The sequence below is a fragment of the Wyeomyia smithii genome, chromosome 3 (genome assembly GCF_029784165.1).
Source record: "Wyeomyia smithii strain HCP4-BCI-WySm-NY-G18 chromosome 3, ASM2978416v1, whole genome shotgun sequence".
NCBI lineage: Eukaryota > Metazoa > Arthropoda > Insecta > Diptera > Culicidae > Wyeomyia > Wyeomyia smithii.
The window spans coordinates 3791639-3804941 of NC_073696.1; the positions used below are offsets into that span (position 1 = coordinate 3791639).

The 13303-nt window shown below is 37.9% G+C and overlaps 2 protein-coding genes across 6 annotated transcripts in view; one reads left to right on the forward strand and one right to left on the reverse strand.

Annotated features, from left to right (window-relative positions):
• The window catches only part of LOC129727731 (myosin-VIIa), a 79713-nt gene that overhangs the window by 41016 nt on the left and 25394 nt on the right, over positions 1 to 13303 (reverse strand). The window lies entirely within an intron of this gene.
• LOC129733298 (uncharacterized) lies at positions 1909 to 8010 on the forward strand. Its single transcript, XM_055695067.1, has 5 exons — positions 1909 to 2028; positions 6476 to 6736; positions 6817 to 7051; positions 7119 to 7939; positions 7981 to 8010. Exons 1-5 carry the CDS (start codon positions 1909 to 1911, stop codon positions 8008 to 8010), a joined length of 1467 nt encoding a protein of 488 aa, XP_055551042.1.

Genomic DNA, 13303 nt, shown 5'->3' on the forward strand with positions numbered 1-13303 from the left:
CATTTACTCCCGAGATCATATGTACACACTCACGTCCAGCGTCGCCAGAATTATCTCGTTAGAATCCGTAGATTCTACGGATTTCTACGGATTTCCCCTGATTTCCCCTCTTTTTTTACGGATTTCCCATATAAATGTTTTTTTTTTTCCGTAGAAGTGAACAAATCCATAGATCTACGGATAAATCCGTAGATCTGGCAAGCCTTCTCACGTCTACTCTCCTCGTGTGTACTAGTGGATACCTACTCCCCAACTCGCGAGAACGGCCAGCCGAAGACAATTGTTTCAAGATGCTTTGCGATGATTGCAGAGGGACAAAAAATGATAGAGTATCGGACTACTTCGGCAGCGGTTCGCTTCGGCTGGTTTTGCGTTAGACTGCTGTAGAAAACTTACCGAAGCAGTCCGATACCCTAGACGTTGCCCCACTGTCGGCTGTCGGTGCATGAAGCTAAACCGGGAAGAAAGCATTTTCGTTTTCGAGTACAGTTTTTCAAGCGCTCCAACTAGTCGAGCAATTTTAGTCGAGTACTCCTACTCACTAGCAGGAACTTGCGTACTCTTTTACGGTAGCTGAGTATCAATACGAAAGAAATTGTTCGTGTGTGTGCGTGCTTGCTGCTACTCAGGGGAATGCATGAAGAAGAAAGAGTAAGAATAAGAAAGAGACTTGAAAGCGTAGCATATGTCTCGTTCTCAAGCAGAAAGGAGAAGATTTGCTTCTCGCTCGCTTTGCAACGCTGGAAAAAACATTGAGCATCGTTTTTTCACTACTGCTCCAGTGGTGAAAAAAGAAGGGTTTTCTTCATCGCATCGTGATAAAAATTTGATTCATTACAACAACCCAAAGAAAAAAAACATGGGGAATTCCCGGTCATACCGCTACATCGTCGACACAGCCGGATATACACGTTATGAAGCATTTGATGGGACCAAGTCGCTGTTATTTATTGTGAGTTGTTATCAAACGGTATTCAAGCTAATGGCTATGACTATGTTCTTATTGCTCATGAAAACAAACAAAAATAATTACTTTTGAGTGTTATTTATAATAAAATATTCTTACATTGAGTGTTATTTACGATAAGATCGAAATTCACAAAATGGTTTTCATACTTAGATTTTAATGAAAACAAGGAGCAACAAAAATGGTTCTACTTGTATGTAAAATATATACTTTTAGAAAAGTTTTTTATAACAACTCAATTATTATCTGAATCGAAAGAGTAGAACTGAAGTTGCCATAATTCCAAGCGCATTACAATTAAATTGTTGGCGCGTCAAAAATTTGAACAAATTCCCTTTGAGCTTGTTCTTCAGAATGCTCCTGCGGCTGGTACGACGCCGCTAATTAGCGATTAGCGAATTAGCGGAATGGTTCCCAAGGCAGGCAATGGGCAATATTTGATTTATTGTAACTATTTTCTCAAAATAAAGTTGGATTTTCATTAAAAAAAAGTAGGAGATTGTATCCAAGACACGACCGCATAGCCGACGTAGAATTACGCACACTATCAACACATTGTTGAGAGTGTTTCGCAAATGAGTCATTAAATCTTCTGTTGTTTGCTCAAATCGAGGAACTCTTTATTAAATAACGCTGGGGGTCAAACTTTTCACATGCCATGCCTTTTATCGGCTTTTATTCGCATTCGACTGAACTGTATTAGAAAGCATTTACTTTTAAAATCTAGCGCTTGGGACCATACGAAAAAATGGATAACGTTCAATTACTTGTTTAGCAATCTTTGTGCTGTCCCGACAATGTGAAATAAAGCATTCTAACGACATACTGTAAAAGCTGTTTCATAAATTAGACGGCCGCGGCAGATTTCCATTGCTAGGATCCAACACAGAATGCTTGCTTGTGTTGTTACCAAAATAAGGCAAAGCATTACCGCGGAGAGGATGGCCCAAGCCCTCGCGCTGCAGCTGAGAAGTGTGACCGATCGGCAGGTGCTACAGCCGCAATCCGCGACTGCTCCTGCCACAACCCACTACGTCTGTCTCACCTTCCGCCACAATAATGTAACTAGTTCCACCAGAAGCACTCTTTTATAGTCGAAGAGTACTTTTTGATAGGCTCCGCCTTTTGGTCAAGTTCCACATTCTCTCATCTTCACTAGGCGAAAGATTCAGAAAATCGAAGACCGATAGTGCTCTTACACATGCAACAAAATATAACCCGTATCGTATTGCGGCTTGGAACGACAAGCGACTATTCTTCTCGCTGTTGCGTGTTACAGCATATTGGTTTGGTAGATCGAGATCAAACTATAGCTGTAAAGTCGAATTATCCGCGATATATTTTCGAATTTTCGTGCAAACGAAACCCGCTGAGATATGTGACCAAACGGCAAGTGATTTGTTTAAGCCGAAAGCAAATCCTGAAATCCAGCTGATACTGGCACAACCTGCTGCTATTAGTTCGAACAGAAGCAGGCTCTTTTATAGCCCAGAAAGTGCATTCCCGACTAACTAGGTACAGCAAGGTTTTTTTTTACACGTTTTTTTACGCGGGTTGCTTTTCTTAATTACTCAAAAACGAAACAAGATATCGACTTCATTTCAATCACGTTTTTCGTTTTAGGCCAAAGGTAATCATATATCCGATATCAAAAAAATTCACAAATTTTGGTGTAAATACTGAAGAAAATTGCTTGAAAACAAACCGACTTATATGCATAAGTTTGCCTTACCAGGTGAACGGTACATAACGATAGCGCCTGTTCTTATTGAAGCAAGTATCCGAACAATTGACGCAGTAGAGCTATTCAACAAGCGTCAAAATCAAAAACTGAAGCTTTATTTACAAAATTATATTTCAACCGAAAAAGGCTGTAATTTGGTGAAGATTTCAGATGAGAGACGGTACATTTTTCAAAAATACAATTGGTGATGGCGCCTTTAGCCGATGACGGATATTCAAAAACAGGACTGGGATTTAGAGACACATTTGTTCGATAGCATCGGTGCGAACGCTCTACACCTCACGGCGTTAACACGAAATGTATTTGCTTCTTACCCACACTATTTTATTTTCCATATAGCAAATAAAATATCATTACGTTATACCTCGCAACTAAAAGAATGAAAGAATTTGAAAATGGGCGGTCGCACTCATCTTACATGGGCATAAAATATCATTTTCAGATGACGCACGCGGTTTAGCCATGACGCATTTATGTTTTGGATATAGACGGGAACAGGAACTATCTTTTTGAAATAAGTTGTGATTCGTCAGTGCAGTTTACGGTGAGTTGCAAATGACTCTGATGTCTGACATGGCGTAGACAACCCGATTTGTATATTTGTGTGGATTTAGCGATAACTTTTGTAGCTTCAAGCCTTTTATCACAGGGTTGTAAAGAGAATGTTTAGCTACTTCAATCTTAAAATCGCTGAGAAACACCGTTTGAGTTTAGCTACAATATATATCTGACCTCTAAAAAGGCCTCAATTGCTTAGACAGTAACATTTTGTTCGTCGAGCTTCGTAGCCGCAAGGTTACAGAGTCCGCTTTGACAAGCGAATGGTGATAGATTCGAATCTTAGTAGAACCAAACCATTCGTTCGCAAAAAGGACTTTAAGTATGGGTTTATTCTCAGGCTCTTCCACACAAAATCTTCTCTCCAGATTTAATAACCTCTCGTCTAAAGCTTCGATAATATCATAGACTATAGCACGTTATATGCTTTTAGAGTGATAGCTTGCAGGCGGATATGATAGAATCGATAAGGAAGAAAGTTGGAGAAGACAAAAAAAAAAGTACTATAACTTCCCTCCAGACTTATTAACCACTGATCTAAAGCTTCAATAATATCATAGACTATAGCACGTTATATGCTTTTAGAGTGATAGCCTGCAGGAGGATATGATAAGGTCGATAAGGAAGGTAGTAGGTTACTAAGTCTGAAGGAGAAGACAAAAAGCACTTTAACACGGAGCAGGTTACTTCTCAATAAGTAGCACTGCAAAATGGTAAAAAAAACAGAAATGTGCAAACAGCAAAAACGTCCGGACAATGCCACAATAGATCAAACAACTACTGGTCGCAGTGGGGTCCACACAAAAAAAAACATTTTGTTCTCTTAGATCCATTTCGATCGTTCAACATAACGGTACTGCATAATATTTCGCACTGCTGTCTATCACAAAACATAGTTCTACGTTAAAATTAATATGAGGGTCTCAGTAAAATCCAATACACTTTTATCACATCTCATTCTATCAGCTTAGGGCATCTTCAGCGGTGGTCTATTTTTGAAACAACTTTATGCGGTTTAACACCAGCGAAACCAGAATAGAACCAGCTAATATAGACCAACTTTTCGTTCTCCGCACCGGTGTTGTATATCTTGTTGTTTTAAACCTCTGACATCTGTCACACTGTCAACAATTCAAAATCCCACGCTATCAGTTTATGAGACTTGTTATAATAAAAAGCACTCAATATTTAACAAACAGAAATTCGATGATTTTACGCACATTAAACGATTACTTTGGCAAGACACTTTATATCCAAAAGACTTTATGGATTTGACGGTTTGACCTGAGCGTCAGTGACATTTCTCAGGATGGATTAGTATGATCAAGGATGGGAAAAATCGTTTTAGGGATAATTAATCAGTAGTCCAAACTGATTCTCTATCGCTTCCGATAATTTCAAAAGGATATGTGGTGAAAAATTTTCACTTGCGATTACTTTGATTTGTTTGTTTCGTTTCGCTCTTTCGATTTTTTTTTCACACGTGTCGGTATACAGCACGCGCAAACCGAGAAGCTAATTTTCTTCTTTCGAAATAATTGAACAAGAATGAGAGCTGGATGTTCTACGGGTTGTTGTCTTCTAGAAATAAGAATTTAGATACTGGTATTGTGGCCAGGGCGCATCAAACATATTCCCAGAAAGCATGTATTCAAGTATATTACATGCAAGCTTTCATGTAATATAGAGTGGTAAACGGCTTCGGCAGTGGTTTTCTTCGGCAGGTTCCTGCATAAGATCGCTGTAGAAAACCTGTCGAAGAAAACCACTGACGAAGCCGTTAGCTACCCTACATGAAGTACATGCAAGATTGAGATTTGAATTGTCTTATAGTTTGGAGGTTACAACCAAGAAATACATTATTGAATTATCGAGAGACTAGTTTGGTACTTTCTATACTTTATACTTTACATCATTGTGAGACAAATCTTCAGAGTATGGCATCATTTCATGTCGTTGATTCAATGTTGAATGTATTGCAAAAATTGCAGCTTAAAACTATTGAACAGAAAAAAATCGGTGAGAGAATTTTCGTCTTCGGGAAACAAAAATTTTCAGTATTGATTCTCCTGAAATTGTCATTAACGTTTTTTTTTTCATTCCTGTAACCAAGCAGCCGTATAATTGTTGATAAATGAAAATTAATAAAACGATTCCATGTGATAAAAAATCGGAAGTGATTCTCCGAGTGGGTGATTTTTTCCATCCTTGAGTATGATCGAAAAATTTCTGCTACAAGTTGGGCTTCAGAGGACAGCGAAAAATAATTGATCGCGTAAATGTTCGTCTTCCGTTTTCATCTCATCAATATTTCAAAATCTTGCAGTTCTTCAAACTTGGGTTGGGTTTTGAGGATATTGAAACAAGCCTGCATATTGAACATTTTCAGGTTAGTGTCTTCGAGGAACATTTTTCTGGGTTCTTAAGGTCTCCTCTAGTCCCACTACAATTAAGGCGATTAACAAATACCTAACATATTTGTCAACCTGGTGGCTGATGGTTGCAAACCAAGTAGTTGAACCTACGGTTATGGACTTCCAGAATTCCCCCATTTGCTGGTCGGTTTCCTTGAAGCCAAAAACGACAAACCTGTTTATTTTCTTCTTCAGAAAATCAACAAGAATGAATTGTGAATTGACATAAAAAATATTTGTTTTGTTTATTTCCCAACACTCGCAAAACGTTTATATGAAAAAAGCTAAATATGAGGTACCGTGCTGGATCGAAACCCGTACAGTGTCGAAATCCGTACACCTTGATGTTTTTCTTCAGTTTTAAGCATTATAATAATGGAAATCCATATGATTGTTACATGTACATGTTCGTTAAACTGTTGTCCTTCTGTCAAAGTGAATTAGGCGCCAGTAGGCCATGAAATAAAAATATTAAATAAAAAAGCAATCGTGTATCAGTTTCAGTTGTCATTTCGTCTCATCGTTAGCGATATAACTAAGGAAACATTTTTCAACTAAAAACGTTTTTCAAGTGTAAAATAAATGCTCTATTCAGTGAATCTTTTTGAAATCGATGGAAAAGGTAAGTGCTTATCATTTTCGAACTGTATTTCGAGCTGAAAATGGTGTGAGTTGAATTTATTTATCAAAAACTGTGCCGTACGGGTTTCGATCCTCGTTAATCGCTTGAATCGAAATCCGTACAGCATGTGTATCATGAATATATTGTTGAACTTTCACTTATGTTTTCAGCATATTATGGAGGAAAATAAGTGTAAATATACGGGTAACGATTTAGAGAGAGCTGTGACTGAGGTGCGCGAGGGAAAGTCGTACCGGGAAGCCTCGAGGGGTTCCGGCGTGCCGGTGACTACGATAAGGGATGCCGTAACAAATCGCTACGACTCCCAGTCAAAGGGAGCTCCACCAATCTTCACTGCTGGAGAGGAAGACATGATCGTGAAGTGGGTGCTATCCATGGCCGCGGCAGGTTTTCCGGTGGGGGAAAAGCAGGTACGTAATTTGGAAGTAGCTTTACTTTATTACGCGTTCTGAATATGATCGTATCTTATGTGAATACGTTGGTTTTGCAGCTAATCCTCTACGTTGCTAAATTGGCTGAGAAGCTCAAGAAAGATGCGTTTAAAGATAACGGTCCAACTCGCGGCTGGGTGAAGCGTTTTATGAAACGGCACCCCGAATTGGTGAAGAGGACGGCCAACAATGTGGCGAAAAAGAGAGCCATTACCGAAGCAGATGTGCGAGGGTGGTTCGCTGAGATCCTCGCGTATGCGGCCGCTAACAACGTTGAAAATGTTTTGGCGGATCGTTCAAGGATTTTCAACATGGACGAGTCAGCTTTTTTTGGTCCCGCGCAAACAAAAAGTTTTCGCAGCAAAGGAATCAAAGAACGTTCAGGCTCTGTCCTCCAACAGTGACAAGGAAAACTATACTGTCCTGATTTCGGCTTCAGCTGCTGGTAAGCTAGCACCACCGTTGATACTGTTTCCGTACAAATCAAGATTACCAGCCCATATTGTAAGCAGCGTGCCGAAAGGGTGGGCAGTTGGGCGATCCGAATCAGGTTGGATGAACTCAGAAGCGTTTTTTGAGTATATCGCGAATGTGTTTTATCCATGGGCATTGAAGGAAAAGGTGAAATTCCCTTTAATTCTGTTTGTGGACGGACACTCCTCCCACACTTCTTTTGAGACAATTGAGTTCTGTAAGAAGAACGGAATAATATTAGTGTCGCATATCCCGAACGCCACCCACGTAATGCAACCACTTGATGTATCATTTTTCGCTCCTTTGAAAAACGCTTGGCAAGAAGTGGTTAAGCAGTGGAGGTTCGAAAACGATGGTGCAATGATATCTAGAGCAAATTTTGCTCCATTATTGGAGAAAGCAATAGATAGCTTGGAAAACAAGGACACAACGCTGACCAACGGATTCAGAAAATGTGGGTTATACCCATTCGATGCAGATGCCATTGACTACAAATCGTTTCCCAAACCCCTGGAAAACCCATCGGCAGCTCCAGCCACGTCTTCAGCAAAAATTGGATCAGAAGAAGACTTATCAGACGCCAACGATGCTCCAATTCCAGAGAATAGAGGTTTCCTTGAATCATTAAATTCTAGATTGTCTTCCGAGAAACTGGACGCTTTTCGAGCAAATCGAAACAATCTCGTCTGGTCTGGACCCGTAGAAGATGTGAGTCTATTCTACCTGTGGAGAAATGCTGTGAACGAAAGCGAAGGGCCACCCAAATTCATGGTGATTGATGCGCCTTTTCTTACGATTGAGAGAAACGATGTTTGTTATGCCGAGGATTTCGAACCGAACAACGCTGAGGAAGGTTAGATTTGTTAATTTAAAATTAACTTTTGAACATAATTTTCTTTCCTTATTTTATTAACAGAGACATACTCTAGAATGGATACTGCAAACGACGGAGAAATTCTCAACCAAGATCCAAATTACGATCAAAAGCAACATGCTGACCAAGACGATAATCAAGACCAAAGTACTGATCAAAATGGTAAATCTCAAGAAATTGATGTTTATATTCAATAAATCAACTTTTAATACGTTATCATCAATAGCATCGATTCAAGATCTTTCAAATTTATACCAAGAGAACAACAAAGCAAATTTCCTGCCAAACGAAACCAACAAGTACAAGATTACCGAACAGAAGCGGGTAAAACGAGCATTTCCTTCTGTAGCCACAAGCAAGCAATGGGAAGACATGTATATAAAGGAACAACAAGCAAAAATTGAAAAGGAAAATGCCAGAAAAAGAAGAATTGAAGTACGAGAAAAGAATAGGATCTCACGACAGGAAGACAAGGACAATAAAACGCAAGAGCGGAAAAAAGAAAGGTTGCGCGTCAGGAAGAGCAGGAGAGAAAGATGCAAGAACGTGAAATAAAAAGGGTTGCGCATCAGGAAGATGGAAGCCAAAAAGCGAAATCGAACATTGAAGACTGAAAACTGAAAAGTCAGCAAAGAAAGACAAAACGAAGAAAGGTACAAAAATTAACAAATTTAATGTTGACTAATTTTCATGAGTTTAAAATAATATTTTTTCCTAAAGATATCACCATTATGCTTGTTAAATAAAATCTAGACTTAGTAACATATTTATGTATTATTATTTATTTGAAAAAGTTGAAAAATTATTTAAGTTCCTTCTTAGTTCCTTATTATCACATTAGTTCCTTATCATCAGAGCAAAAAATTGCATGCAATTGGTCTCTTTAACGTACATATCCGAATCGTATGTACCTACTCGATTATTTTTATATTTTAAATAAAACATATAAATGAATTATCGGGGGCATTAAAAGCATTAAACATATTAGCTTTCTGCTTTGTATTTAATAAAGATCTCATGCATTTTCTAATATAAATTATTGAAAAACGCTGTTCCCTAGGCTAATTTTATAAGTAGTTCATCAACACTTTCGCTATGAATTGCTTAAATTGCTTAGAACTCACTCATTCATCTCAGTAAATCATTCCACTTAAATCCTTTCTTTGCTTATAAACCATTAGCACTGGCAGAGAGTTAAGCAGAAGGCGTCTCGTAGCTGACAGTTAAGAGAAACTTAATTTTTTCTTCTGTAGAATTATTCAATTGACCCTCAAAATATATTTATTAGATGGAAAGATGTTCATTATTGTACTTTTATATCTGTACGGATTTTGATTCATTGCTGTACGGATTTTGATTCAGCCTATATCGCAGTGTGCGGATTTCGAGTCAAAATTGTACGGGTTTTGATTCAGACAAAAAACTGTGTACGGATTTCGATTCAAAACATGTAAATAGAACATGATTTTTCGAGTTTCAGAGTGATTTTAATCATTTAGCTTGGAAATAGTGATAAAACATAAGTAGACCTATAAGTAAACATGTCAGTTTAAAGCAATATGTAATTTATTGATTGTATATTGACCGTCGAAGATTATCATGTGCTTAGGTGTACGGATTTCGCTCCAGCACGGTATTCAATTAAAATATGACATTTTACCCACCTATTGGTAGCGTACAAAGGGTTTTAGAACGATCTATTTCTTGTTCCAAAAAGTGACCAAAATAGACCAAAACGTATACCAGTTTCAAATTTTTTCAATTTAGATCTGGTATAAAACAAAATTTGCACCACCGGTGCAGCAGTGAATTTAAGTTTGTTCCAAAAAAATATAACAAAACAACGATTTGGATCACCGCTGAAGATGCCCTTACACATCTGTAAATACAGATACGTTAGGGTGGATTCCCTTTCGACTGAACTTGCCAAGAGTACGGAACAATCACGAGTCTGCAATTATGATGATTCTAATGGCTTCACAGCCTCTTAAAGGCTCATCTAGCCTTCACGCGCTGTACCTTAGCATATTCGAAGAATTACATAGATTCAAATAGATTGTTTTTGATAAAAAAGTGAAAATCCGCAAAACTTAATATCCACACACATCGTGTGACGCGAATTGAAGGTTATCAAAATGTAACCAACAAACACAGTAGAGTGCGACAATGGGTAATAAAGCACCAGCGGCTGAGGCGGTAATGACTGCACTACCGGAGGGACTAGAGATTAGTATTTAATGTCTGCAGTCAAAATGATGATGAAGTGCCTAGGAGAGCCATTAGTAACACAGCTTAATGCTGGTGGCGGTACGGTTGTTAGAATATGCTAATTTATGCCATTGTTTTACACGGCATTTCACCTTCAACTGCCGTTCCGGTGGCTTGTGGTATGCACATATTTGTGCGTCGCAAAGATGACACCTTGTGATAAAGCTCTCATTATCGAAGTACTCCATCGATTGCTATTGACGGCTCTTAGAGTTATATTTTATTTTTCCTGTGATATGATTGAACGTCTATTCGACGAACTAAAGATAAGCACTTACTACCGCGCGAAGTGTCCGGCAGAATCAATGGCTTGTACGGATCCGAAAAAGCTCTGGTGATATTTAACATGATGCCAGTTCCTGGCGGAAGATGAAGCACGTTGCTCAATCGTTCGCGAAAATTGTGCAGGTTTGTACCCGCTTCGATAGTTAAAGCTAAAATCGAATTAAACGTGCATGTTTTGAGAAATGAAGAGGGTACTCTGCTCTCCATCGACAGCGCGCGAAGCAGTCATCCGCATTTTGAAGTAAATTAATTCATTTAGATACCTTGTTACGCGAGTTATGTAGCTCCTCACGAGGAGCACGCAAAGAATAGGAGATTAATGCGGCCCCGGCTGTATACGGTTAAATACCGAAGTGCCTTTACATCCGAGGCATGGTATGTGCATTTCCGTACCAGCTTAAAAATGCTGCGTACACAGGGAGTGAAACAGAAACAAAAAACATATGCAATGATGTGAGATAAAAGAGATTTATCACATGCGGAACAATTTTATATTTTTATTTTTGATTGTGATTTTTCAAGCTAGCTTAAGCTAATTAGATTCGAATCGTATTATAATTACAATTTGTTCGGTAGTTGTGAGATCAAAACTGCGAATGGTTGTCACGCCTCGGAATGAATCTATTATCCTTAATTGTTATTATCGAAGCTGTGGCTGAGGTTTCCACACACGAGGTTGATGATAAAGATAGAGAATTATATTTGATAACGGGGTCTACCATCATCACGGCCAGGCGTGGTGGAATCAAGCGCATGATTTCCTTGGACAAGGTCGTTTGCGTTGGCGGTAAATGAATTCAAATGACGAAAAAAATGTCTTAGATTAGCGGGTAACGGAGCGTTGCGGAACGGGCTTCTGAGGCCCGGAAAAATCCCGTTCTACTTCGACAGTAAAATTGACCATTATAAAAACTGTCTACTCGCACTTTTATAGACAGCGCTCCTTGGAATTACATTTCAGCAAGTTGACTTTCTGCCAATGATCTGAATATAATAAAGAAAGTTATAAATATAAAAATATTTACCATCACACAGGGATCACATATCTATTTTTGTTTTACGCATGCTCAAATCAAACGATAAAATAATGTTGTTCTTATCGCATGACTTGAACTGATTCTGTTTTACTTTCTGTGCTTGTCACTCAAAAAGCCTCGTACCTCTCCTGTGTTCTAAACAAGAGCAAAACTGTAATGAAACTTAATACTTTGTAGGGTAATCGCTCCTATATTCATCTCAGTACATGTATTCTTCTTATCACGCCTTTTTGATCAATGTATCGTCAAATTTTACCATATTTTCAACGTAAAACTTTCAACCAGAGTATCACGGGTAAAAATATTTTCCCGTTTTCATGACCTTTCAGGTCATGAAATCATGAACGTTGTTTTCCGACAGAATCATGACCTATGACTCATGATACCATGATGTCAACCCCGAATATCATGAGCTATGAAAAGCGTTTTCAAGAATGTGACTCATGGCTATTATAAGCGTAACACATCGCTGTCGCATGGACTAATAGAATCATGAGTTATGACTCATGATACCATGCCACAGTGGTCCAATAAGGCAAAAAGTGGAACTTAATTCCATAGCGCCTTTCAACTTCATCCTAGCTTAATAGTGTCTTCGGAGCAATTGTTTGTATGAATGACCCGCATAATTGCAAATTATCAAAAAATATGAAAAGTTTACTATACTAAAAATAAAAAATTAACTTTTTTGTGTTAAGAGATAGAAGAATAGTTAATTCAGCAAAGTTGTAGAAAATTCAAAAATATGAAACTTTGTTGAACAAATGAAAAACCTATCTCTTTTCGGTACAAAGTTATAAAGTACACTACATGGAACTTATTTAAAAGTTAGTTTTTTGTACTTAACTTTTGTTAGATGCATTTTACACGAAAGTGTAGTTCGGAGGAATTGTTATGGCACACAAAACACACATTTTTGCCGAAGACCATATATCTCCAGGACTTTTCCTTACAAAGTTATATCATATTTTAGCTTATTTTTTCGATAAATTCAAGAACGTAAAGGTTAAAAAGGGGCAAGTGGAATCATGATGTCAATACTTTTCCTTGAAGTTAAGCTGAAGTACTATAAACTTCTTTAGGTTCCATTTGTCCCAATCCACCCATTTTAGAGTACGGCGAGCATATGTCACAGTAGGTTTTCATATATCAAAAATACTAACTTTTTTGTGTTAGGAGATAGAGGAATGATTTATTCGGCAAAGTTTTAGAACGTACAAAAATATGAAACTTTGTTGAACAAACAAAATTTCTATCTTCATTGGGAACAGAGTTACAGAATATTTCATGTAAAAGTTACTTAATAGTTAGTTTTTTTGTATTTAACTTTGGTTAGTTACATTTCACAAGAAAACGTTGTTCTAAAGAAGCATTTGGGCATACAAAACACACGTTTTTGTTGAAGGCCACACATCTCCAAGACTTATCCTTACAAAGATATAGCACATTGCAGCATATTTTTTCGATAATTTTAAGAACGTATAAAGGAAAAAGGGGCAAGTGGAATCATGATGTCAATTCTTTTTCTCAAAGTTTAGCTCAAGTGCTCAAAACTACTATAAGTTTCATCCGTCCCAATCCACCTAATCTTTATTCTATACGTTGTTG